Source organism: Suncus etruscus, chromosome 13, assembly GCF_024139225.1.
Source record: "Suncus etruscus isolate mSunEtr1 chromosome 13, mSunEtr1.pri.cur, whole genome shotgun sequence".
Taxonomy (NCBI): domain Eukaryota; kingdom Metazoa; phylum Chordata; class Mammalia; order Eulipotyphla; family Soricidae; genus Suncus; species Suncus etruscus.
Window position 1 is genome coordinate 62,646,026 of NC_064860.1, and position 26,304 is coordinate 62,672,329.

The window sequence follows — 26,304 nt, forward strand, 5'->3', positions numbered from 1 at the left end:
ATAGTTATAGCAAAGTTTTCTGTTTGTTGTATGTGTGTGTGTGAGTGTGTGTGTTTTGTTTTGTTTGTTTTACTTTTAGTCCACATCCTGCAATACTCAGGAATTACACCTGATTCTGCACTCATGGATCATGCATAGCTGTGATTAGAGGAACATATGAAATGACAGGGATGGAACCTGGGTGGGTACTATACAAGGAAAATGCCCTACCTGCTATCTCTCCTGCCATCTAGTTGATAGTTTTTAATACAAAGAAATAAATGTTAAAAGTTTTGATTTTGGGGGTGCAGAGTTCCCCCAATATAGTAAAATGTACATGAAAAAGGAAAGTAGACCATTTTTATTATTTTTTTAGCGGGGACCACAAACAGTTCTCATGGCTTACTTGTAGCTCTGCCCTCAAGAATCTCTTCTGCAGGTATTCATGGGATTTTATAGAAAGCCAGGGATTAAGAACAGGTTAACTGCATGCAAGGCAAGTTACCTGACCCACTATACTAATTGGTCTGGCTTCAAGAACCAATTTATTTTAAAGGCAGAAACTTAGTGTTCTTGGTCACTGACCTTGATCCTAATTCACAAGTAAAAATGGACTTCAAGGATCATCAGTCATTTCAAAATGTATTTTTTTCAGTTCAAATTTTAAGGTAAAAATTTAAGAAATCTGAAAAAATTAAATTCTTAAAAATTTTGCATTAGTTTATTAAGGAGATCTATGAATTTAGCAGATTTTCTTTCAAATTGATTCATTCAGGTTATAAAATCTGTGGGCATAGAATTATTTGCAGTATTTTTAATCCTTTAATGTCTGTCCATTGGGTCTGTAGTAATGCCATCACTTATATTTCTAATATTAATGTGTTCTTTTTCTTTTTATTTAGCATGACCAGAAGCTATTGATACTACATAATTGCTAATCCATTTTTAATATATGTTCATGTGTAGCTCATGCATCCAAAATGCTGTACCAGTTTAGTAATAAATTATTTTTAAGAAATATGAGCACATCTTTGTTAAAATCTTTCCACAAATGGCAATAGCCCCACCCTCTTGCTAGAATATCATAAACCTGCAATAATTACAGAGTAAAATAAGATATCTGATTTTTTCTTTTCACCTTTCTCTCATCTAGATTTTCTATTTCAATTCAATTGATTTCTACACATCCCTCCTACTTAAAAGGATTTTAATGTAGTTATTTTTAGTTTCCTAATTTGAAACTTGCATTATTGAGAATAAGTTTTCTTCTTTTCTAATACATTCATTCTATGTCCCTCTGGGAATGTTTAAAAATTTTTGATGATTGTGTTTAGATTATTATTTAGTGCAAAAAGTTTTAAATCTTTTGGCATTTTGGTAATTTTTCATTACTGATTTCTAACAATTCCATTGTAGTATATGAGTGGGCATTATATGACTATTCTTTAAAATGTGAAGGTGTGCTTTATTATCCCAAATGTGGACTCTTGATGTATGTTCTATGTGTGCTTGCAAATAATGTATACTATGCTACTGTTAGATGAAGCAGTCTATAAATGCCAATTACATGTAGTTGATTGACGGCATTGTTGGGCTTAACTATGTCTGTATTGATTTTCTGCCTTCTGGGTTTGTCCATTTTTGAGAGTCGGGTTTTGCCTCATATACTTTGACACTGTTATTAGGTACAACAATGGTAAAGATGCTATATTTTCTTAGGAAGAGACTCTTTATCATTATAAAATTGTCATTATTCCTGAAAACATACTTAATTTAAAGCTCACATTCAGTGAAATGAATATAGTGATTTCTACATTTTTGTATTCTAGTTAATACATAGTGCTTTTTTCCTATCCATTCTTTTAATTAATAAATGACTATTTTTAAAGATAGTTTCTTGTAGATATGAGTCTCTTCATTTTGATTAATTTTTGACAATCTGTCTTTAATTGATACATGTAGACCTTGAAAGTCATTAATTATCATGCTTGTAATAATTAAAACAACAATGAGATATCTTTTCATACCACAAAGACTGGCACACATCACACATTGAAAAGAACAAGAGCACCCAGAACTAGTATGGATGTGGGGAGAAAGGAATTCTCATTCACTGCTGATGAGAATGATGATTGGTCCAGCTTATTTCAAAAACAATATGTGTATTCCTCACAAAACTAAAAATTAAGCTCCCATATGCCCCAGCAACACTGCTCTGAGGAATATACCTATGAGCCCCCACAAAATGCATTGCAGAACAGTAAGCTGCACTCCCATTTTCATTGTGGTGATCATAATCTGAAAACAACCCCAGTACTTGAGAACGGATGACTAAGTAAAGACACTGTGGTACATCTACACAATAGAATACTTCACAGCTGTAAGTAAAAAATAAAGCCATCAAATTTGCTTATACATCAATGGCTATGGAGAATATTATGCTGAGTAAAATAAGTCAGAGGGAGAGGGACTAGACATAGACTGATCACAATCATTTGTGGGATATTAAAATAGTATGGTGGGGCTGGAGAGATAGCATGAAGGTAAGGCATTTGCCTTGCATGCAGAAGGACGGTGGTTCGAATCCCGGCATCGCATATGGTCCTCCGAGCCTGCCAGGAGCGATTTCTGAGCGTAGAGCCAGGAGGAACCCCTGAGCGCTTCCGGGTGGGGTGTGACCCCCCGGAAAAAAAGTATGGTATTAATATAGATAGGCCATAGAGATAAGCACCAGGACTAGTCTATGATAAGAAGCTTTCCAGAAATAGCGGGGAGTTCAATTAGGGCAGAGAGGAATTCTCTGACAATGGTAGCTAGAAATGATCACTGGACAAGAAGGGCTGGGTGCTGAAAGAAAATAAAGCGATATGCATAATACCCCTTCAGTAACAATATTGCAAATCATAGTGTCTAAAGGAAGACGGTGGTAGAAGGAGAAAAAGAGAAGAGAGAGAAAGAGAAGAAAAATGTCTGCTACAAAAGCAGGTGGGGAAAAGGCAGGAGAGAAGAGGAGGGAAACTGGAGATATTGGTGGTGGAAAAATGCACTGGTGAAGGGATGGATGTAGGGGATTGTATGACTGACTCAAAAATGAACAACTTTATTATTTTGTACCTCGTAGTGATTCAATTAAAGTATTTATTATTTATAAATAAGTCCATTTCTTCTCTTTTGGAAGATAATGGAGCACGGTTAGGAATTTGAAGTCATTAATATTTTTTATATACTTTAAATATTTCAATCTCTGTTCTTGATTGCACTGTTTTTGAGGAAATGTTAGATATAATCCTTATTTGTGTTACTCTCTAGGTAAGGTGTCCTTTTTGTAGTGTGTTAAAGGTTTTTCCCTTATTATTTTATTTTCTGAAGTGAATTATTTTTATTGTTGTAGATTACCTTTGTAGTGTTCTATGGGCTTCATAGATATATGGGATTTTTTTGACTAATAATAATTTGGACAAATCTGTCATTGCTTAAATAGCAATGAAAGGTATTTCTATTTCACTTCTCATTTCTATTTCATTTTTTCCATTTATTATCCTAATATTCTTATTATAAATATAATTTTTCTTTTTTATTTTTCCCAGTGATTTTATATTTAAATTTTGGAGATTAGATTGTTATTGTTTCCTTTTTATTTTTTGAGTTAGTGGTTATTCATGAGTCTGCATAGATTTCTTTTCATATTATTAAAACTGTTTTAAATTATCAGCATAAAAATTTCAATGAATTTCGATGCTTTTACTTATCTGATGCTTGCTCCTTCTCTTCAAATTGCAGATTTTGGTATGCTGTATAGTTCTTTTCTTGATAAATATCCAAAATTTAAAAGATAAAAAGAACTACTACGAAGTATTTCTTTAATATTATAATGGTTTGGGGGTGGAGAAAGAAGCATTTTAAAGTTTTGTGATTAAGTATCAGTCTTTTAGTAAATGAAATTATCAGAATTACAATGTTTCAATTTTACAAATGCTTCTTTTCTTTAAAAGAGTGAGGGTAGTTAGAGTAAACTTGTGTTATCTATGTATGTATGTATCTATCTTTGTCTCATGTATAACACTAAAATTTTAGGATTTTGGCACTGATGCCCTAGTTAACTAATTTTTCCTAAAAAAGAAAAAAAAACAAAACAACAAAGTCTGGTATCTTCAAAATGGTTCCTTCTTCTCCCTTACCCCTGGAAATACAGGGGTTTTAATCTCAGTCTCTAGCAATTTAACCAATTTTCTTACCCTGAAACTGGGTATCACAACAATTTTGACTCCTGAAGTTAAATTTTTATTCTCAGAAGATCATCTCATGATGTAATTAGTGATGACTTCGAAGTTACTAACCTTGTCCTGAATTATCCTCCAAATCTCCTCACATTTCCTTTACCTTCTCTAATTATGGTAAGATAAATCTCAGTCCTGTTTAAAAAAAATCATTTTATCCTTCAAATCATCTGTATCTATAATACTAAAGGTCTTGGAATACAAATCTGCTTCTAAACTGTTCTTGGTCTCTTGAACCTTATATCCATCTTTACATCCTAAGCCTCGCTGCCATTAGTTGGGAAGAAGAGGGATTATAGTGGACAACACTCTTGCCTTACATGCTGCAGTCGCAGGGTCAATCCCCGGCACTTCACATATTTGCCCAGTATAATCAGTAGTGATTTCTGAGCACAGAGATGGGAATTAGCCCTGAGTAAACCTGGATGCAAGTCTTATTAAAAGAGAAAAAGAATAACTTTTTCCATAAATATTATTTTAAGAATAGAATATTTGAAAAATATAATTATCTTGTAATATACAGTATAACAACATTCCATTAAAATTAAAATGCTTAAGAATAAATCTTGGGGCCAGAGTGGTGGCACAGCAGTTGGTTGTTTGCCTTGCAGCAGCTGACCTAGCACAGACTGTGATTTGATCCCCTGGCATCTCATATGTTCCCCCAAGCCAGGAGCGATTTTTGAGCCCATAGCCAGGAGTAATCCCTGAGCGTCTCTGGGTATAGCCTAAACACAAAAAATAATTAAATCTTGAAGCAATATTTAAATTTTGATTTGGGAATATTTTCAATTCTTCAGCACAAATTGTCATAAAAGATTTGACTATATAAAAATTCAAAATTTCAACAGCACAAAAGATGGCATCAGCAAAATAAAGAGACAACATATTAGAAAAACTACTAAATATAAAATCAAATTTTTATGTAAATTTCCACACTAGGTACCTATAGATATTAAAAAATAAAAGTGGGGCTGGAACCATAGCACAATAGGCAGGGATTTGTCTTGCATATGGTTAACATGGCGGTGTATCCTTGCTATCCCAGATGGTCCCCTGAGCCTGACTCGAGTAATTTCTAAGTGCAGGGTTTGATGTAACCTTTGAGCGATCCAAAACCAAAAAAGAAAATGAGTAATAAATAAATAATAAATAAAACTGAACAGTGAGTAAGTTATATGAACAAAATCATTATAAATTAAGTATACTATTAAAATGATTTTAACTAGCACTATTTAACACATAAATGTAAAAATAAAACATGTTGATCCCGGCATTTCAATAAAATAGGGGAAATGTAACAAAATTGCTCTGGGAATAAGCAAATATTGATAGAAGATAGCTTACTAAAAGGTGGAAAAGTGTTGAAGTACATGCTTATTTGAATGCAGGAGTATAAAATTATACTTTTTATAGATTTTAAGAATAAACATATGTCAAAATGCTAAAATGCATGTTTCTGTTTACTCCTAACAAGTAACATAGAGAAATAATTATATAAGTAAAGACAAAAGAAGGATTTTACTCGAAAATTATAATACCAAAAATATAAATTACATAAATACCCAATAATACACAAGTATCTGACTGTTTAAATTAATTAGAGTACATTAGTATATTTGAAATATGTAGAAATTAGATGGGAATAGAATTACATGCAACAACACAGAAAGACAGTCAATATAATTGCTAAGGAAAATAGGCATATTGCAAAGCACATTTAAATACATTTCCATTAAAGCTCCAGAGCAAAATTATGTATATCCATACTGGAAAAATATTCAAGATACATCATATAGAGAAGTTGAATTGTTTAAAAGAAAAGAGTTCTACTTTTACATACTACTGCATTGTTTAAATAGTTCACAAGAAGTTATATAAAAATGTTTTTATAAAATATTTAGGAAAAAAATCACATAAAATAGAAATCCAGTGCATCTAGTTTTACCTAATATACATAAGTAAACAAAACAAATCTTTGCCAAAATCTTAAAAGTGGATTCAACTTAAAAAACCTAAATCATTCCTCTAGCATACTGCAAAAGTACATTTTTAAAGGATGTCAATTTTGGTAAAAATACATGTATCCTAAACTTAACCTTTAAGTAAACTGCATTATATATTATTTTATTTATATAATTATTCCTCATTATTAATGAACTCTTCCATTTCACTGCAGTAAACAATCAATCAGGCTCTAAAAACCCCCCTTTATTATATGGGAGTAAAAATAACTACATTAAATTATTTTAAATAGAGCTTCTTCTCCCATAACATAAAATCTTGATGCAATTCCACTCGTGACATCATGATTACTACAAAAATTAGTAATTCCTACAATTATGGTATGCGTTTCCGGTACTCAAACACTCTAACTTTTGCTCCTTGCTTTATGCAAAATGTCTAGGAATTAGTGAGTGAAATATTTTCAGAAAGAAAGAAATATTTGCGGAAAGAAAGAAAGAAAGAAAGAAAGAAAGAAAGAAAGAAAGAAAGAAAGAAAGAAAGAAAGAAAGAAAGAAAGAAAGAAGAAAGAAAGAAAGAAAGAAAGAAGAAAGAAAGGAAGAAAGAGAGAAAGAAAGAAAGAAAGAAAGAAAGAAAGAAAGAAAGAAAGAAAGAAAGAAAGAAAAGAGAAAGGAAAGAAATAAAGAAAGAAAGAAAGAAAGAAAGAGAGAGAGAGAGAGAGAAAGAAAGAAAGAAAGAAAGAAAGAAATAAAGAAAGAAAAAGAAAGAAAGAAAGAAAGAGAGAAAGAAAGAAAGAGAGAGAGAGAAAGAGAGAGAGAAAGAAAGAAAAAGAGGAAGAAAGAAAGAAAGAAAGAAAGAGAAAGAAAGAAAGAAAGAAAGAAAGAAAGAAAGAAAGAAAGAAAGAAAGAAAGAAAGAAAGAAAGAAAGAAAGAAAGAAAGAAAAGAGAAAGGAAATAAAGAAAGAAAGAAAGAAAGAGAAGAGAGAAAGAGAAAGAAAGAAAGAAAGAAAAAGAAAGAAAGAAAGAAAGAAAGAAAGAAAGAAAGAAAGAAAGAAAGAAAGAAAGAAAGAAAGAAAGAAAGAAAGAAAGAAAGAAAGAAAGAAAGAAAGAAAGAAAGAAAGAAAGAAAGAAAGAAAGAAAAGATTGTAAAGGGAAAGGAAATAAAGGAGAAAGTGTAAAGAAGGGAAGGTAGAAGAAAAAAGGGAGTTCAGTCAAAACATCTTACAGAAAAGTTACCACTGCTAAAGAACATTGTCACAGTGTTAATCTTGGTACTCCCTTCTAATAGTTGGTCAAGAATTCTGGGCTGGAGCAGCGGTACAAGCAGTAAGGCATTTGCCTTGCCCACGCTAGCCTAGGATGGACAGCGGTTCAATTCCCCAACATCTCATATGGTCCCCCAAGCCAGGAGCGATTTCTGAGCACATAGCCAGGAGTGACCCCTGAACGTCACTGGGTGTGGCCCAAAAACCTAAGTAAAATAAAATAAATAAAATAAAATAAAATAAAATATTTGAGACCAATTGTTGTAAAATTAATCACTGAAGAATTTCCACTTTATCTTCTCTCCTTTGTTTCAGTCTATACATAGGTAATGGTTCCATTGTACATATGTTGGATTTTTTATGTCAGACAAAAGTTTAGGCCAAATTTTGTGTTTTGAAAGCCAAATACTTTGAAAATAGCACTTCTCTTAAGGTTTTCTTTGCTGAAACAAATACAAACAAATAATTTACCTTTAAATGTATAGATGCTGCTATAATTATCCATAGAATTTCCCTACTGCTCAAGCTCTGCTACATAAACTAATAAGCTTAAAAGTCATATCTAAACTAGAATGATCCGGGTCAGAGTAATAGATAGGGGCCAGAGTGAAAGCAAGCAATAGGGCATTTTCCTTGCACGTGGCTAACCTGGGTCGGACCCAGGTTCGATTCCCCGCAACCCCTATGGTCCCCCAGGCCTGCGAGGTGCAATTTCTGAGTGCAGAGCCAGGAGTAATCCCCGAGCACCGCTGGTGTGGTCCAAAATCAAATAAATAAAAATAGAACGATCTTCTGTGGCTATATATTATTTTATTCGAATAAGGAACACAAAGAAGCTCACATTCTAATTTCTAGAACATTTATTTATAACCTTACATGTACAAAAAACTACAAAGCTTTCAGCGGGGAAGAGTAGGATGAATTCAAGTGAATCAGGTAACTACTGTGCTCAGGGTTTACACTTGGCTCTGTGCTCAGAGATCACTCCTAGTGGGGCTTAGGAAACCTTACTAGGTGCTGAGAACTAAACCCAGATCAGTTGCAAGCAAGGCAAGCATCCTATCCTCTGTACTACTAGGTGCTAATCACATGATCCCAAAATAGGGTTTCTCAACTGGGGGCTACTATCTAGTTTTAGGGGGTTAAAAGGACAGGGGCCACAAGACAAAAGTGGACATGGTTGGGAAACTGCTGGCATACACTCTTCTAAATAATATGGAAAATATGCTTTTGGAGAAGAAAATAACCCACTTTTGCTGTCTTTGAAGATAGGGAAGAGTTCCTTTGCTAAGGTATATTGGTACCTCTACTAATGGGGGATGGTCCTCAGTTTACAGCTACCATAAAATGGAGATTAGTGATCTTACATTGTAATTAAGGAAATGAATTTAGAAAGCAACTAAATTGAAGGCAAAATTACCCTCTAAAATCCATACAAAGAAGTTACAGCTATACATATATGATTTACTCTAGTAAGGCCTGCTCTGGATTGACATATAGAAATATAAAAAAAAATTGGTATTGTCTTAAGAAAACTAATTTCAGGGTTGCTGGTTAGGCAGCAACAGAAAACTCAAGATAACCTGTGTAGTTACAACTTCACTTTTCTCCTAGATTTCAAATTTTCTGCCTTGAAATCATATATTTCTACTTAATTCTTAACAAAAAATCAGGATTCTACTAGCAAGGAAGAAGAAGGGAGTGGAAGAGTGAGTGATTAACAGGTGCCTGCACAAAATAACTAATGCTGATTTAATTTAGCTCTCAGATGCCTCCAGTCTACTGCTTCATAGTAGCTCTTTTTCTCTCTCCAAATATTGATTAAACATATTCTGTATGTTTTTTCTTTTCAAGATAAAATTATATAGTCTTCATTCAATTCTTTCTCTGGCCTGTATTTTGTTGCATTTAAACTAGATGCCACAACAACCTTTCTGCATTTATATTTTGCTCTCCTGATTATTCCAAAGCCTAGACAACAAATATTCATGAAAATGTCCATATATATTTATAAACCATGTCTTAAACAATAATTCCAAATTAATAAAATTTGAAATGCAAAAGTAGATTACTTTTGGAAAGATTTTTAAAAGACACAAAACTAATACCTATTAACCCGAGTTCTGCTTCAATATCATCAATATTCATATACATTTTAAAATCATCTGGACAGCCAGTCAGTGGGTTTAATCCCCCAGCAAGTTGATCTGTGTATCAAAGATGGTTTGAAAGAGATTTCAATTCTCCAGAGAGTTTCAGTGAACCTTAACAGCAAAAATGAACAAAGTAAATTCTAAAGTGCTTGTTCTGCATTTTGCAGGCCTGCACTACAGAGTCCTCTAGTAAGGCCAAGAGTGACATTCCTGAGCACAGAACCAAGAGTAGTCATTGAGAACCACTGTGTGTGCCCAATATTCCACTGTGCAAAGGACCAACCATCAACCAACTCTCAAGAGACATTAAGTAGGACCAATAGCTCTACTTAATGTCTTAATCTACTTATGTTGAGCGGAAAAAAATTGACTTAACTCTGGACTAGTATAGTCCAAATTTTGCAAGCATTCTGAAATTCCATCGCACATCATAACACTTCCTTGCAAATGCAATTGTCACCACTTATGTATTACTTATCTCAAGAGAATGCTAAAGGGGTGGGTCTGAGAAAGGGTGAGGCTGTCTGTTTTTTTTTTTTATTTTGTGGACCGTTAGCAAGAGAGAAAAAGCGTCCCTGCTCTCTTAGATAAACTGCACTGACTAAAATTGCTTGAATTTATTTATCCCCCAAAAAAAACAAAGTAGAAAACTGAAGACTTTGGGATTTTCAGGGAACCGGCTCAGATCTCTCTGCGCCGATTCAGAAGCTAGACAGTAAAACTACATTTCCCAGAAAGCAAAGCGGCGGGAGCCGGAAAAGTTAATCTACCTCGCGGCCGTTTTGATTCTAAACTCCAATCCTCTTTCGGACTCTCCTCTGCCTCACCCTGATTGGCTGGGTCTAAGGGCGAATCAGTCGTCACCGACAGCGTGAGAAAGAAAGCTGAGCGCAAGTCCCGCAGCCTTATGGTCAATGTAGTCCTGGCTTTGGTGGGAGATGTTGTTTCCGACTCTATCTCAAAATCGAAAGAACTACATTTCCCAGAGGGCAACGTGGCTGCCATCAGCGTGGGGTGGGTGGTGCTTTAGGTCTAGTACAGTCATCCCAAGCTTCATCAGTGGGACTGTGATGGCCGGAGAGATGACTTATTTAGGTCTGTGACGCCGGGGGCCTCCTCTGGTGTGAGCGCACTAACTGTTTGGGGAAACCAAGCACAGACTAGGGTGGTACCTAGCAGGAAGGGGTCTTCTTAGTTGGGGTTTTTTCCTAGGGGGCTGTGGCCTTGCCCGGGGACCAGAGGAGGCCAGGCTAGGCCAAAGTGCTGCCATTGTGCTAGGTTCCTCGGAATGGATTCTGCCTGTAGAAAGTCGACTTGGAAACATGGCTTGAAGTACACCCAGGAAGTCTACGGACACCAAGGGGAAAAGAGGTCCTTAGGGCGTCTGTGGAGGCTGGATTAGGGGACCCCTAGGTCGCCCCTCAGTTCTTTAATCATCACTTGTGCGGGTGACAAACTAGGAGCAAGAGAAATGGGATTGGCCCTCGATTGATTTATGATCTTATGTATTGCCTGTTGATCCCAATCCTGTGTATCAGCCATAGAGAGAAATCTGCACGCACGCAGAGATAGACAGCAGACTTTGGAAATAAAAAGCAAAATTTCCCAATTGTAATTTTTACCAAGAAGTAGCGTTGTTCATTACTTACAAGTATTTGCAATTCTTAAAGGCATTGCTTCATGCTCACTGTTGTTAACCAATATTTGGTGGTGGTGGGGGGGAACCTGCTGTTTGCAGAAACCAGTCTGGTTCAGGGGTGCAAGAGTTAAAAACTACCTTCAAGGAGTCTTCATTTATGTTGCTATAAATATTATCCTTTTGTTTGTTTGTTTGTTTGTTTCTTTTTTCCTAATCATTGAGCAAGAAATAGGCCAGTCATTTATATTTAAATTCAGGAAATGTTGACTGTGCTCCTTTATGAAGTGTCACTGTGTGCAGTATAACTAATATCTAAGCAGCTTTTAAAATCATTTTTTCCAATGTCTTTATTTCATTCTTTGAAATGAAAAAGGAGACAAAGGGATAAATAAAGGCTTCTAGCATTTGGTCAGAGTTTGCTGTGAGAAGTTCAATAATGAAGTTTGTTTGTAATATGCTATTAATAATATCAGTTCATTAGTTGAATTATATTTAGACTTCCTGATGACTTTCTGTCACCATCAGCCATGATTTCTACAAAAATAGTTATACTTCCATTTCTTCATTCACCTCCATATGAATTAGACACAAGTACAGGATTTTTGTTCTTGATTGTATTGTTCCTTCACTTTCTTATCTGAGAGAAGTGTGATTATTATTACTACAAAAGGTACCATGTTGAGTGTATTTTTAGTCTTATTTTAAAGATTGGCATTAAAGGAACTGTTGCATATGTCATAATTGAACTAGCTTGATAAGACATCCTTTAATGTTCTTGTATTTCAGGATCAGCTGTTTTGACTCTTCTATTGGCTGGCTATTTGGCACAACAGTTTTTACCACCACCTACGCCTAAAGTGATTGGCATTGACCTTGGTACCACCTACTGTTCTGTTGGGGTGTTTTATGCTGGTACAGGAAAAGTCAAGGTCATTCCAGATGAAAATGGGCATGTCAGCATACCGAGCATGGTTTCCTTTACTGACGATGATGTATATGTGGGGTATGAAAGTTTAGAACTGGCAGATTCAAATCCACAAAACACAATATATGATGCCAAAAGATTCATCGGTAAGATTTTTACCCCAGAAGAGCTAGAGGCTGAAATTGGCAGATACCCATTTAAGGTAAATGATGAAACTAAAGTATTTTTAATTTAATAAACCATTTTATGTTTTTTTATGTTGATCAGCTATTTTTTGTTTGTTTGGGGTTACATCCAGCAGTACACTGGTGTTACTCTTGGCTCTGTACTTGGGTCATTCCTAGCAGTGCTCAATGGACCATACAGGATGACAGGAATTGAACTCCAATTGGCCTCTTGCAAGGCAAACACGCTACCTGTTTTGACATAGCTCTGATCCTCAACTATTTATCTTTATTTGGAGCATGCTGATTTATAGCATTGTTCATGATAGGGTTTCATGCATGCAATATCATACCCTCCACCAAGTGTCCTTTTTTCTACCCCATTGTTTCATATCCCTCCTGCCCTTGGTCAACTCAATTCTCAAGTTCTGTTAGCTTTGATCATCTGTTATTTCCGTTCAATGCTTCATATGAGAGATCATTCTGTATCTGTCCCTCTTTTTCTGACTGAGTTTGAAAAATGACAGTTCCATCTTTATAGTGGCAAATTGCATGATTTCCTTTTTTTTTTTTTCAAGTATTTCATTGTTTATCTATACCCGCACTGTTTCTTTATCTACTCACCTCTTGAATAAACAACAACAGATAGTGCAGGAACAGTGAAAGATGGTTTGGTTCTTTTCCCACATTCACTTCAACACTGATTGTTTTTATTCCTTTTAATATGTACTATTTTTTTGAAGTATTTTTGCTTTGATTTGCATTTCTCTTGATGTTAAGTGATGAGAAGCATTTTTTATTATTCCTGTTGGCCATCTATATATCTTTTTTAATAGTGTCTTAGCCCAATTTTTGATAGGGCTGATATTTTTTATTGTTAAAAATTATGTAAGTTGGGGCCGGAGAGATAGCATAGTGGCATTTGCCTTGCGAGCAGCTGATCAGGACCTAAGGTGGTTGGTTCGAATCCCTGCGTCCCATATGGTCCCCCATGCTTGCCAGGAGCTATTTCTGAGCAGATAGCCAGGAGTAACCCCTGAGCACTGCCAGGGTTACTCCTGGCAAAAACCCAAAAGCCAAAAAAAATTATGTAAGTTATATATATTTTAGATAGTAATCTTCTGTCAGGTGAGTGATGAACAAATATTTTTTCCCAGTCTGTGGGTTACCTATTCTGACCTTTTATTTTACTGTGCAGAAACTGCTTAATTTAAGGTATTCCCATTTGTTTATTTTTATTTTGGAGGGGGCACACCCAGTGACGCTCTGTGGTTACTCTTGGTTATGCGCTCAGAAATCACTTCTGGCTGGGGGGACCATATGGGATCCTGGGAGATCGAACCGAGGTCCGTCCTAGGTTAGTATGGACAAGGCAGACACCTTACCACTCAATACCACCACTCCAGCCCCATTGTTTAATTTTTTTGTTATGTTTAATCGACCAGTGACATTGAGTCATAGAAAATGCCTCTATATTCAGTGTTATGAAAGGTTTTGCTAATGTTCTTCAAAAATTTAAATAGATTTAGCTTCTTAATTTTAAATTAACTTTTGTGCATGGTATAAGATATGGGAGAGTTATGAATTCAAATTTAATTTTTTTATGTGACTGCCAGTTTTTCCAACACCATTTGTTGAAGAGGCTTTTCTTGTTCCACTTCACATTCTGCTCCTTTGTTAAATTGATTGTTCAGATACCTGAGGGTTTGACTCTGAGTTCTCAATTCTATTTCATTGGTCTGAGAAGTATGCTCTTTTTTTAATTTGGGGGGCGCCCACATTTGGTGGTTCTCAGGCTCTTATTCCTGGCTCCGCTCATGGATCACTTGTGGGGTGTCAGAGCAGACTATAACGCAGTGCTAAGGATTGAATCAGGTCAGCAGCATGCAAATGTCTTAAGCATTGTCAATCTCCAGCCGCAATAGCACCTGTATTTTTACTAATATAATATATTAAATTAATATATATTAATATATATTAATATAATATATTAAATATAATATATTATAAATATATTATAAACTTTTGCCAACATAAAGTGAAGAATTATATCTTATCAATATATATTCCTTGTATTTCTATGATCAGATTTGTTTAAAACTTTATTGGCATTTTAATTTTCTTAAATTAAGTAGTTACTTTCTTTCCATTTAGTGTTCTATTTCTTTCTCTTTGTTTTGTTTTTCTTCAGGGTATTACGTGAGCATGCATGATGATCCTGGTCTCTTAGAATCTTAAGTCTGTAGCATGCTTTTCTTTTCCTAGTAAAAGGGAATCACTTTTCAGATGGTCAGTTTTGCTTAATTGAAACCCAGTTTAATAGTAGTCTCATTTGTTTTGGGGGCCATACCCTAAAATGTTCAGGAGTTACTCCTGGCTTTGCACTCAGAAATTACTTCTGGCAGGCTCAGAGGAACCATACTTGATGCTGGGAATGTAACTTAGATCAGCCCATGAAAGAGAAACACCATATCTGCTGTGCTATTTCTCTGACCCTTTATAATTTTTTTTTGGTTTTTAGTTTGGGGGCCACACCAAGCGGCACTCAGGAGTTACTCCTGGCTCTGCACTCAGAAATTGCTCCTGGCATGCTCAGGAGACCCTTTCGGATGCTGGGAAGTGAACCCTGGTCCATATTCAGTCAGCCCATGCAAGGCAAATGCCCGATTGCTCTGCTCCAGTCCCCCTCCCTTATATTTTCTTTTAGTTGTTTATTCTTATAATTTATAAAATATTGATTTTGTAATAATTGCCCTTAATCTGTTGAAAAATCTAGTATTGCATATTTTAGAACTTACTTTGTCTTTTAAATTATAGCCATATTAGCAAGGATAATGATCAAATGCATAATACTTCTTTTGGAAGCTATATCAATAAATATTTGTTTTATGGATAAAAATAATGGAATAATAAAATAATTTTTGTTAAAATATTCCAGAATATTTTTCAGTATAATTTTTGGAAATAAGATTTTAAAATGTCCTAAAACATATGTAGGATTTAAGCACTATTACTTCTCACATTTCTTTTATCTAATCTTTCTGTTGACAAATGTATTAAAAATCATCAGTGGTATTCTACTTATATTCTTCAAGATGAATTTTATTATTTTTCTGTTATTGAAAAATATGGCATAATTCATTTAAAATTTCAAGTATAAATTGATTTTTAATCTTTTTACGTGTATCTGGTAAATTACTAATGACCTTCTTTAAATAAAGATAAGTCTTATTATGAGTACAACAGATATGTGTAGAAGTATATATGTACTTACATGTATATGTATGCACATTTATATCTTTTTTTTTGACAAATCCAATTTACAGGTTTTAAACAAAAATGGACTGGCTGAGTTTTCTGTGACAAGTAATGAGACCATCACCGTTTCTCCAGAATATGTTGGCTCTAGGCTGTTACTGAAGTTAAAGGAAATGGCAGAAGACTACCTTGGTATGCCAGTTGTCAATGCTGTTATCTCAGTACCAGCAGAATTTGATCTAAAACAAAGAGAGTCAACAGTTGAAGCTGCCAAACTTGCAGGTAATATCACCTTTGCCTGAATTGTCTTTTCCCCATTCTTAAATTGATAATCTTCTGTAAAGTAAGATGCATCTCTTTTGCAAAATACATAATTAGAGACATAAACTTTACAGTAAGTAAAATTGATTTTTTCAAAGTAAAAGATAACAGTATAACAGTGTAAAGTTGTATATATTGTAGCAGCCAGTGTGACCATGCAGCAGATAGAGAGAAGTAGGTGTCTTTTCACTGAAGAATGTTTTTCTCCTAAACTGCTTTAAAATTTTAAGATGACTGTGTTTTAAAACTCTGAGTTGAGGGAGAATTAAGTTATTATTACTCAATAGATACTGTGTGCCTTTGTAAATAAAAAATTATTTTTCCCAGGGAATTTAGGATTTTCTGCAGTAAATGTAACTACTTTGTGGACTATTTTATCTTTCACATTGAATTTTAGAACAGATAAATCATTTTATTTAGGAAAGTGAACTCTATGTTATATGTATATTATCTATCAGTATCCCCACTTGTGTTCACTAATACACTAGTGGGATGTTGCCCTCCACACAGTATCTCCATCTATTGCTTTATGTGTCAGAGATAATATCACCCCTAGTTCAGTACCATGATTAAAAAACCACCAGAAATTAGCCTACTGTTTAAAAGGAGCAGAATAAAAACATAACAGGATTATTGGTAGTGATAAAGGGAGTCAGGACTTTGAGGACTTTACAGTGGCAAGTAGGCATTGCTGAGAAAGGACATTTGAGCATATTTTAAGAACGTAAAGTATATATCAAGATGATAGAATACGGGGCCAGAGAGATAGCACAGTGGAGTTTGCCTTGCAAGCAGCCGATCCAGGACCTAAATTGGTTGGTTCGAATCCCGGCGTCCCATATGGTCCCCCGTACCTGTCTGGAGCTATTTCTGAGCAGATAGCCAGGAGTAACCCCTGAGCACCACCGGGTGTGGCCCCAAAACAAAACAAAACAAAAAACAAAACAAAAAAAAAAAAAAGAAAGATGATAGAAGGAGGAAGAATGTTTCAGGGAAAGAGGTCATTGGGCAGCCACTAAATGCTTCTACACAGAAGATAAGAAATTGACCAGTGTGATTGGAAAAAATAATTTTGGTAAAATTAGAAAGGTAAAGGGCTAAAGAGAGAAGACAGCTGGTAGAATGCTTGCTTTTCATTCTCCCAGCCTGGTCCTAAATCGTGTAGGTCATCCTCCCTCCACTCTCATTCCATATGGTCCTACCTTCCCCCAGTACTGAGTGTTTCCTATGCTAGAAGTACTGAGCACCACCAGGTGTGGTCCAAAAACAATTAACAAGTAAAACAAAAAGAAAGGTAACAGGAAAGGTACTGTGCTTAAATGAGCTTTTTAGTATTTGTATACTTCCAGCCCTTACTATATAATGCTTTATTATTTTCAAATTGTTCTTTGAATGTGGGATTTTAGCCAAATCTGAAGGAATTTGATCAAAGAAGTGTCAGATTTGTTGTATATTTTAAAATTACATTTAAGGACCTTGTGTTTTTAGTTTTATGAGAGTTACTATAACATTAGCACATCTCATTTAGATTTTTTATACATTTTTTTGTTTATTCATTTTTTTATTAGAAAATGCAAAAGGCTATAGTAACTTAACCTGATTTTCTTGGCAGTTGAATTTGTTCATAATGATTAAAGTTTTATTGCTCTAATATTTCCATATAAAATTTAAGAGTCTGGGGGATTTTATATTTGATAACAATGCATTTAATCTGGACTTTTGTTGCTCTTTAATCTTAGAATGCAGATAATTAAAACCCATTTAGAAGAATATATATTTTTTGTTTTCATTATTTTTGCTATTTGTCATTTTTTAAATTATTATGGCATTCATGTCACACAAGATAGGACCCTGTTACATTTTTAAGTGGCCAGAATTTGGGGTAGGGTCTACTTATGACTAGGTGATGGGAATTGCTTCCAATAGTGTTGGAGGGACCATACAGCCTTGGAGATTGAACTCAGTCTCTTAGAATGCAAGGCCTGTTGAGATCTCTGGTGGCAGGAATGAATTTCTTAGTAGGATCCTCTCACTTTTCTTTTTCTTCCATCCTCTCAATTTTTCAGGACTGAAGATTTTAAGGGTGATTAATGAACCCACAGCAGCAGCTATGGCCTATGGTCTCCACAAGGTTGATGTCTTTCATGTCTTGGTGATAGATTTGGGTGGAGGAACTCTAGATGTGTCACTGCTAAATAAACAAGGAGGAATGTTTCTAACCCGAGCAATGTCTGGTAAGAAAAATAACAAAAAGGCAAAGGTTCTGGTCCATTAGCATGCAATATATAAGCTCTTCTTTATTTTTTTTTATTTATTTTTTGTTTTGTTTTTGGTTCACACCTGGCAGCACTCAGGGGTTAGCCTGGCTCTATGCTCAGAAATAGCCCCTGACAGGCACAGGGAACCACATCGAATGCCGGGATTCAAACCACCGTCCTTCTGCATGCAGGGCAAACACTCGACCTCCATGCTATCTCTCTGGCCAATATAAGCTGTTCTTTAAAACAAAATGTGTTATATTGACCTAATTTTGGAAATGTGTGATTTAAAAGAAAATTACCGTATTTGCTGGCATATAAGACGACCCTTCAACCTATGAAAAACTTCCTAAAAGTAGGGAGTCATATGCTGGTATATGGCATGCTGAAACTTGTTCCAGCTTCAGAGATGAGTGATCCGCACTCCTGTTACTTTTAAGAAGTAACTTACTTTTAAGACTTTTAGGAAGTTTTTTATGGGTTGAAGGGTCGTCTTATATGCCGGCAAATACGGTAATGCAACAATTACTGGGGTTTTTTGGTTTGTTTATTTTCTTTTTAAGGAATTTTTTATTGAAACTTATTTTAAAGATATGAAGGGGAGACAAAGAAATACATATTTGAGAGAACACAGGCTTCTCCCAAGTGGAAAAAGGCAAGCAAAGAAACAGACAAGAAAGTGAGTTATGTGTTTAAGTAAGAACACAGTTTTGAGGAGAAAGCTTAAGATTACATGTTTTTTAAAAGAAAAAAAATCTCAAATAATGGCTAGACTTCCTGTCTTGTAAGTCAAGTTAGTTTTAGCTCACTGAGCCAAACTTAAAACTTAAGCTTTTGGGTCCAGAACAGTGGCACAGTTGTAGGATGTTTGTTGCATGTGGCTGATCCAGGATGAGCCTGGGTTCGATTCCTGGAGTCCTAGGTCCCCCAAGCCAGGACTGATATCTGAGCACAGAGCCAGAAATAACCCCTGAGTTCACTGGTTGTCACCCAAGACCCCCCAAAAAAGGAGTTTCTTCTGTTTAAAATAATGTGTCAAAATAATAGTTTTGTTTGATTTTATCTTATTTTTTGGGATGCTTTGGCCAAACTTGATCTTACTCCTGACTCAGGGAATCATATGGGATACATGCAAGGCAAGCACCCAGTCCTCTGTACTATCACTCCAGCCCCGACATTTAATACTTGTTTAATCGCTAAATTAAAGACAACCAATGTTATCAATTTCTAATTTTCAGAAAATTATGAACAGTAATTTAGAATTACTGTCTTATAATTAAAAATTTTGACTTTAATATACAGCATTTGTTTTTTGGTTTTGGGTTTTGGGACTATACACAGTGAGCTCAGGAGTTACTCTAAACTCTGCTCAAAAATCACTTTTGGCTGATTTAGGGATGCCAGGGATTAAACATGGATAGGCCGTGTGCAAGACAAATGCCCTCCCCACTGTGTTATTGCTCTAACCCCAATTTTTCTTATTCATTCAATTAAATTTCTTTTAATCAGCTTTTGCATGTGTACAATCTTAACAAATAAAGTATTTCTAATACTGAGTTAGTATTACTTGTACATTCATATGACATAAACATAAACACATGAGTTCTCAGATACAGAGATGTAACGGATTTTTTTTTTTTTAATTTAGGAAACAATAAACTCGGTGGACAAGACTTCAACCAGAGATTGCTTCAGTACTTATATAAAAAGATCCATCAAACATTTGGTTTCCTGCCCTCTAAGAAAGAAGAAATCCACAGATTAAGACAAGCTGTCGAAATGGTCAAATTAAATCTGACTCTTCATCCATCTGCTCAGGTGTCAGTGTTATTATCAGCAGAGGAAAAGGCCTTGAAGGAACCTCTGCTACATGACAGACTTTCCCCAGCAGATGGCCACCAGGAGAATGGTGTGTTTGGAACTGGCCTTTCTGGAATGAAAAGTGGAGAGAGACAGGTTTTATTTGAAACAGAAGTATCGCGGAAGCTCTTTGATACCCTCAATGAAGATCTATTTCAAAAAATACTTGTGCCCATACAGCAAGTTTTGAAAGAAGGCCACTTGGAAAAGAGTGAGATTGATGAGGTGGTATTGGTTGGTGGCTCCACTCGTATTCCTCGAATCCGCCAAGTTATTCGGGAATTCTTTGGGAAGGATCCTAACACATCTGTGGACCCTGACCTGGCAGTGGTGACTGGAGTGGCTATTCAGGCAGGGATTGATGGAGGCTCTTGGCCTCTCCAAGTCAGTGCTTTAGAAATTCCCAATAAGCATTTGCAAAAGACCAACTTCAACTGAATTGTGGGCAGTGAGTGATTATTTATGATACTGTTCATGATTTGTTTTTTCTTCTTAATAGACCACCTCCTTCAAAAATAAAGTCTCCAAAATATAGTTAAATACAAAAGGCAACATTAAAACACGAATGTTTCATATTTTGTTGTAAGATTTTAATTGTTTTTGGAGAGATTTCATTCAAACAAATACTTCTGGAGATGAAGTAAAAAACCATGGGTGTCTGTATGTTTGAGATTTTGGAAGTAGGTAAAACCATATGCACTTAAAATTTGTCTTTTGTAAACATTGCCTAGTGCCAATATAGACTTCCCAGTTCTTACTAAATTTTATTAGTAGGGGCTGGTAATTTAATTTTCTTGGTTATCACATATAACTATTGGCATATACTTGAAGAGACGATGCTGTCAGATATTTATGTTGGCTGGGAATAGCAGTATTATTAATGTATTTGCATATATAATATTTCATAAGTCATAATAAATTTGAATCACAAATACCCCATAACATGTCCTATTCACATCATTTGCATTCTTTAGTTCTTTTTTTAATTCTGGATTGATTGATAGATTGAAACAGTTTATTTCCAAAAGAGCTATACCAAGAACAGAAATGCACAGACTAGTACCTTCCTATTGCTATTCCTCATTTGCTACTTGAATTTAATGTGTTAATGTCACAATAAAGCCATTATCACATTTATTTTATCTAAACCTTTGTAAACACTAGTAAATAGCAGTAGAACGCTCCAGTATTTGTCATATATTTTATTTTTAAATTGTCCTAGAAAATTTACCTTGCAGAGCTGGAGTGGTTATATGCTTTGTAGGACATTTGCTTTGTATACTTCCAACATGTGTTTGGGTTTGATCCTTGGAACTCCATATGGTCTCCAGAGCAGAGTAAGGAGTAATCAGTATGGCTGGTGTGACCCAAAGACAAACAAAATTGACCTTGAATTTGAATTGTTAAATCGTATTTAATTCAATTTTACTATTATTTTCCATATTTGGTTATTAATGGGGAAAATGCTTTTATTGTAAAAATATTGCTTTCAATATTAAAAATAGTCCAGTTTGGTCGATTTTCAGCCTTAAGGTTGATGCCAATGAAAATAAAAAGTTATTTGACTATTGAAAACAATGTAGAAATCGAATGTGGAAGAATATGGGAATAGTTCCATAAGTTAGCATTTGTACCAGCCTGATTTCTTTTTATTTTCTTTTAGAAAATAGGACCAAGAAAGGAATATATTTGTACTGTTGGGGTAATAACTATGTTATTTAAAGTTTGGGGGTTTTTTTCATAGTAGACGTACATTCTGGTCAATATTTAGGTTAGTGTAATGTCTGCCTGCCTTATCCAGTACTGAATTTGAAAAAACCTTGAATTTTTATCACTGAAAACATAAAGAACTGAAAATATTTCATCTACTCGGTGAAAAGTCAAATGCTAATATTTTTGAAATCTCAAACTTTCGTAGTAATGAATTTCAAGTTCATCCAAATATTTCTATGTACAGTAATGTCTTTAATAAATACTACTACATAAAAAAGTTGACATTTTGGAATTAATGGAGAAATGCCAGTGATGAATTCTTCGCTGCATTATGAAAATATTCAAGTGTTCGCTTGGACTTTGTATAATCTAATAGAAATTACAAGTTAAAACTACTTTTAAGGACTAGAGTGGTGATATTTTGGGTAGGGTGCTTCCTTTCCATGCAGCGAACTAGGTTCAATAAATTATTCCTTGAGTATATAGCCAAGAGTATTAACTACTGAGACCAGGTGTGACCCAACAACCCTCCCTCCCCCCCTTTTTTTTTCTGTTAAAATTTCAAAAGAGGAAAGATCATTTTATCAGATTTTTTATATTTAGTATCAGCTATACCTAAAACATTTTATTGTACTTTTTTAAAAGGTCAAATATTTCAGAATAGTTAGCTCATTCAGAACAATCTCTTAATACCTTTTACAGGAAAGTTTGCAAAACAGGGAAGTTAATCGTACATAATACTGGAATTTAAATTGGTGGTGAAAAGTAGAATGACAATGTTAGAATTTGTGTGATTGTTTAGCATGTTCTCTACTATAGTACAGCTTTTTTAAAATGAAGTAATGTCTGTCTACAATCTTATTTTAGCTGTCTATATATAGTCTTGAAATCAGCAGTTTAATAAAAAGCAAATATGGCATTCTGAAAAGAATCTCTTACACACAATTTGAAGATATCTTTTGTAAAACTTACATTTTTGCTGCACAGCTAGTGATTTTGAAGTACATGATTTTTAAAATATACAGTCTTATATGATTAGAATATGTGAATGAGTAACTTACTTTGTATCAGGAAAGTTTTGGTATTGTTTTCATTTAAACTACTGATAATAAGTTACTCTTACATATAAAGTATACTGAAAAATCATAGTTATTGTTCATAATAGGATACACCTCTTAAATGTGTGTAATTCATATTTCAATGTAAATAAATACCATTTTGCAGGTTTTTTTTTTAAACTGTGTGCTTTATTTTCCATTCACAAATAAGCCAAAGTTCATTTTTGTACTGATCTAATGCTCATGGCATGTAACTTGAGTAACTGTTGCTTCATTCCCTGCTTTTATTCTCACCAAATTATTTGTATTCTGTTCTATTATTTAGTTTAGAAGTGGCAAGTTCTATATCCAGAATTTGGAATATAATTTTTGGTTCCTGACTCAAATGAAAATAAGACCCAAAATAATCCAGTTTAAGTGGTTCTGCACATTAGATTATAATCCTTTATTGGTTGAACACTTATAATTTCCTGATAAGGTTTGTATTCTTCACGAATTTGCATGTTATCCTTGCGGAGGGGCCATGCTAATGTTCTCTGTATCGTTCCAATTTTAGTATATGTGCTGCCGAAGCGAGCACAAGGTTTGTATTCTTTAGACAGAAAATGATCCAACTTTTTAAAAAGTTTTAAAGTCAATCAGGTAAAAGAGATGCACACTTGACTTTCTACTTTTTTTTATTCCATTAGCTTCCTTTTCTGAGGCTCAACATATATGAGAAAGTATAGTGATATTTCCATGTATATTTAAGAAATATATAGGCAGGCTCCTTTGAGGAGGCATCCTTTAATGATCCTGTCTCTTCTAATTGTGTAATCTTGCCTTGAATGTTTGTCAAGTTTGGCTGGCTTATTGGTAATAACAGAATATGATACAAATTTGTGATGTCACTTTGAAAGATACATTATAAAAAAAACTGGCTTTTTTTTAGGAACATTTTTATGTTAGCTGTAAAGTTTAGATCTGGCTATTCTAATGAATCTGGATGAGGAAGAGTCTGAAAGATGAGGCTTATATAGACAAGCATCTCAACTGACAGTAAACCCCAGCTTCCTGCTCTGAAATAGTTTTCTTGAAAACAAACTGCTTCTCATCAGCAATACAATGCAACTTACAATAAATGTAAACTATTCGTGTATATAATTATACCAATTAGAATTCCAATTAATAGTGAAGTTGGGGTCAGAGTGGTAGCACAGTGTTACGGTGTTTGCTTTGAGGCAGCTGACCCAGGACAGATGTGGGTTCAATCCCTGGCATCCCATAGGGTCCCCTGAGCCATAAGCAATTTCTGAGCACAGAGCCAGGAGTAACCCCTGAGTGCCACTGGATGTGGCCCAAAAACCAAAAAGATAGTGAAGTACATATCTCATTTTCTGGATAGTAATACTAACTCCAGGTTTCAGAGACTTGTAATCTACCACAGGCAAGATAAATGATTATTAGAAGTTAATCAACTTTTTCCAAAACTCTTAAGCCATATTTTATTACATCTGTATTTTCTTTTTGAAGTGATTAGTTTCTATATTTTTGTTTTCTACAAACCAATTTTTAGATTTTACTCAGATTTGTTGTGAATACACAAACATATTTGATTAGCATAATAGGTTAGGAATAGAATGCCAAATATTCATTAGAAAGCTCATTTTAAATGTCTTAAACACATAAATCATCTAGCTTGAAGTATATTTTCAAGTCAATTCTTATTCACAATCAGATTGCTTTGATTCTACAAATGGAAGAATCAAAGGACTTCAAAAATGAGGTTATTATTTTCTTAAATATTTCTAAACTTCAAGGCAAAATGAATAAAAGCCTCAGTATTTTCTTCAGAAATGTGTCAGTTGTTTGGCCTAATTTCTTTATTTAAATTTTACTTTACCTGGGGCCGGTGAGATAGCATGGAGGTAAGTCATTTGCCTTCCATGCAAAAAGATGGTAGTTCAAATGCTGGCATCCCATATGGTTTCCTATGCCTGCCAGGGGCGATTTCTGAGCACTGCCGGGTGTGACCCAAAAACCAAAAAAAGAAAAAAATTTTTTTTTCTTTACCTTCCTAGGGAGTAATATTAGTTGTGCACCAAAGGTTTGAATTCTAAAAGTTGATATGCAGATCTCATTAATAATTTTGCCTCCAGAACTTTCCAATATTCTACATAGGCTTGACTATTGATTTGCCTACCACAGTCCTTCCTGTAATTCCAGTTTGTAGTGAAAGGGTAGAGTTAACACCGCTTTTTGGTGAAGGAATAGGCCTTTTCAGCTACAAATTTTAGGATGGCATAAAATAAGATTAAGTTTTAGGGTCTCTTATAGAATAGGAAACTGTGAGGACTTTATATATTAATGGTGGCTTCAGATAGTTGTATAAAATGCTCTAGCCTCTGATCTTCATGTATTTATTGAGTTTTGATGTGCTTATTAAAACTGCCAATATCTGGTTAAGTATGGCTCTCCCATTGAAAGCCCAATCTGAGTGGGAGAGCAATATATTGAATTAATGGCTAGCCTGTAAACTCAAAGGTGACTTTAACCTTAAAATTGGACAGGTCATATGTCTCCTTTTTTGTTTGCTCCATTCTCTGCATCCAACCTCTGCTGGAAGGAGGTTTAAAATGCCAATCTGATTGGCATGAGACAGTTAAGAGGGACTGAGAAGGAAAATGAGGAAACCATCTTTTAAAATGGTTTGGAAGATGTTGATCAGAGAGTCTAAACTTTCAACTATAAATAAGTTCTAAAGATAATGTAGAATGTGGTTTTCAATCATCATTCCCTGTACTTGTCCTGGATCACCTGTAGAGAAGGTTGACAATTGTATCTTAATAGTATCTTCCTATCCCCTAGCTAAAAGTGCTTCCTAGCAGTTTACTCTGTTTAATGAGTTTTTCTATTTTAGTGTAGTGGGATGATCTGTAGCCCTCTCTTTTCCAAGCTAATCTCAATCCTATGTTACTTGAGTCTTCCAAAACCATCATACTACTACTACATTTTAGGTTTCACCTATCAGTGAAACAATGAACACATCGCTTTCTCTAGTTGATTTATCATAGGTACATTCAAGCTCTGTCAGTTATGTTGCAAGTGAAAAACTGTCTATTCTCAAATATGTATATACAAATATATATACAGCATAAAATATAGGTAATTAGACCAAATTTTCTGTATGTATTTTTTGACAGAAACTAAGGATGTTTCTTTATCTTGACTATTGGAATAATGCTATAATAAACATGGAAATGCATTTATCTCTCTAATAACCTCTATGTATTGTAAATGTCAAGCTCAATTTACTAAAATAAAATAAAGTTTCTAATATCACTACAATGGCAACTATTACAAACAAATTAACAGTTTACAGTGCATGTTTGTGAAATCATCATATTCTACACCTTGTCTTCTATATAGCAATAAAGTTAAAAGAAATTAATGTAAAATTATATGAGTATGAACAACTTAAAATATTTTTG

At 34.5% G+C, this 26,304-nt stretch overlaps 1 protein-coding gene and 1 non-coding gene across 2 annotated transcripts; one reads left to right on the top strand and one right to left on the bottom strand.

Moving 5' to 3' along the window:
* Positions 1–10,699: 10,699 nt before the first annotated feature.
* On the top strand, positions 10,700–20,564 carry HSPA13 (heat shock protein family A (Hsp70) member 13). The gene is made up of 5 exons (XM_049785498.1): positions 10,700–10,733; positions 12,064–12,404; positions 15,693–15,906; positions 18,012–18,179; positions 19,852–20,564. Exons 1-5 carry the CDS (start codon positions 10,709–10,711, stop codon positions 20,499–20,501), a joined length of 1,398 nt encoding a protein of 465 aa, XP_049641455.1. The 5' UTR covers positions 10,700–10,708; the 3' UTR covers positions 20,502–20,564.
* Positions 20,565–23,307: 2,743 nt separating this feature from the next.
* Positions 23,308–23,414, bottom strand: LOC126026766 (U6 spliceosomal RNA). The gene has a single exon (XR_007501987.1). It is a non-coding gene; the product is annotated as a U6 spliceosomal RNA (small nuclear RNA).
* Between the last annotated feature and the right edge of the window lie 2,890 nt (positions 23,415–26,304).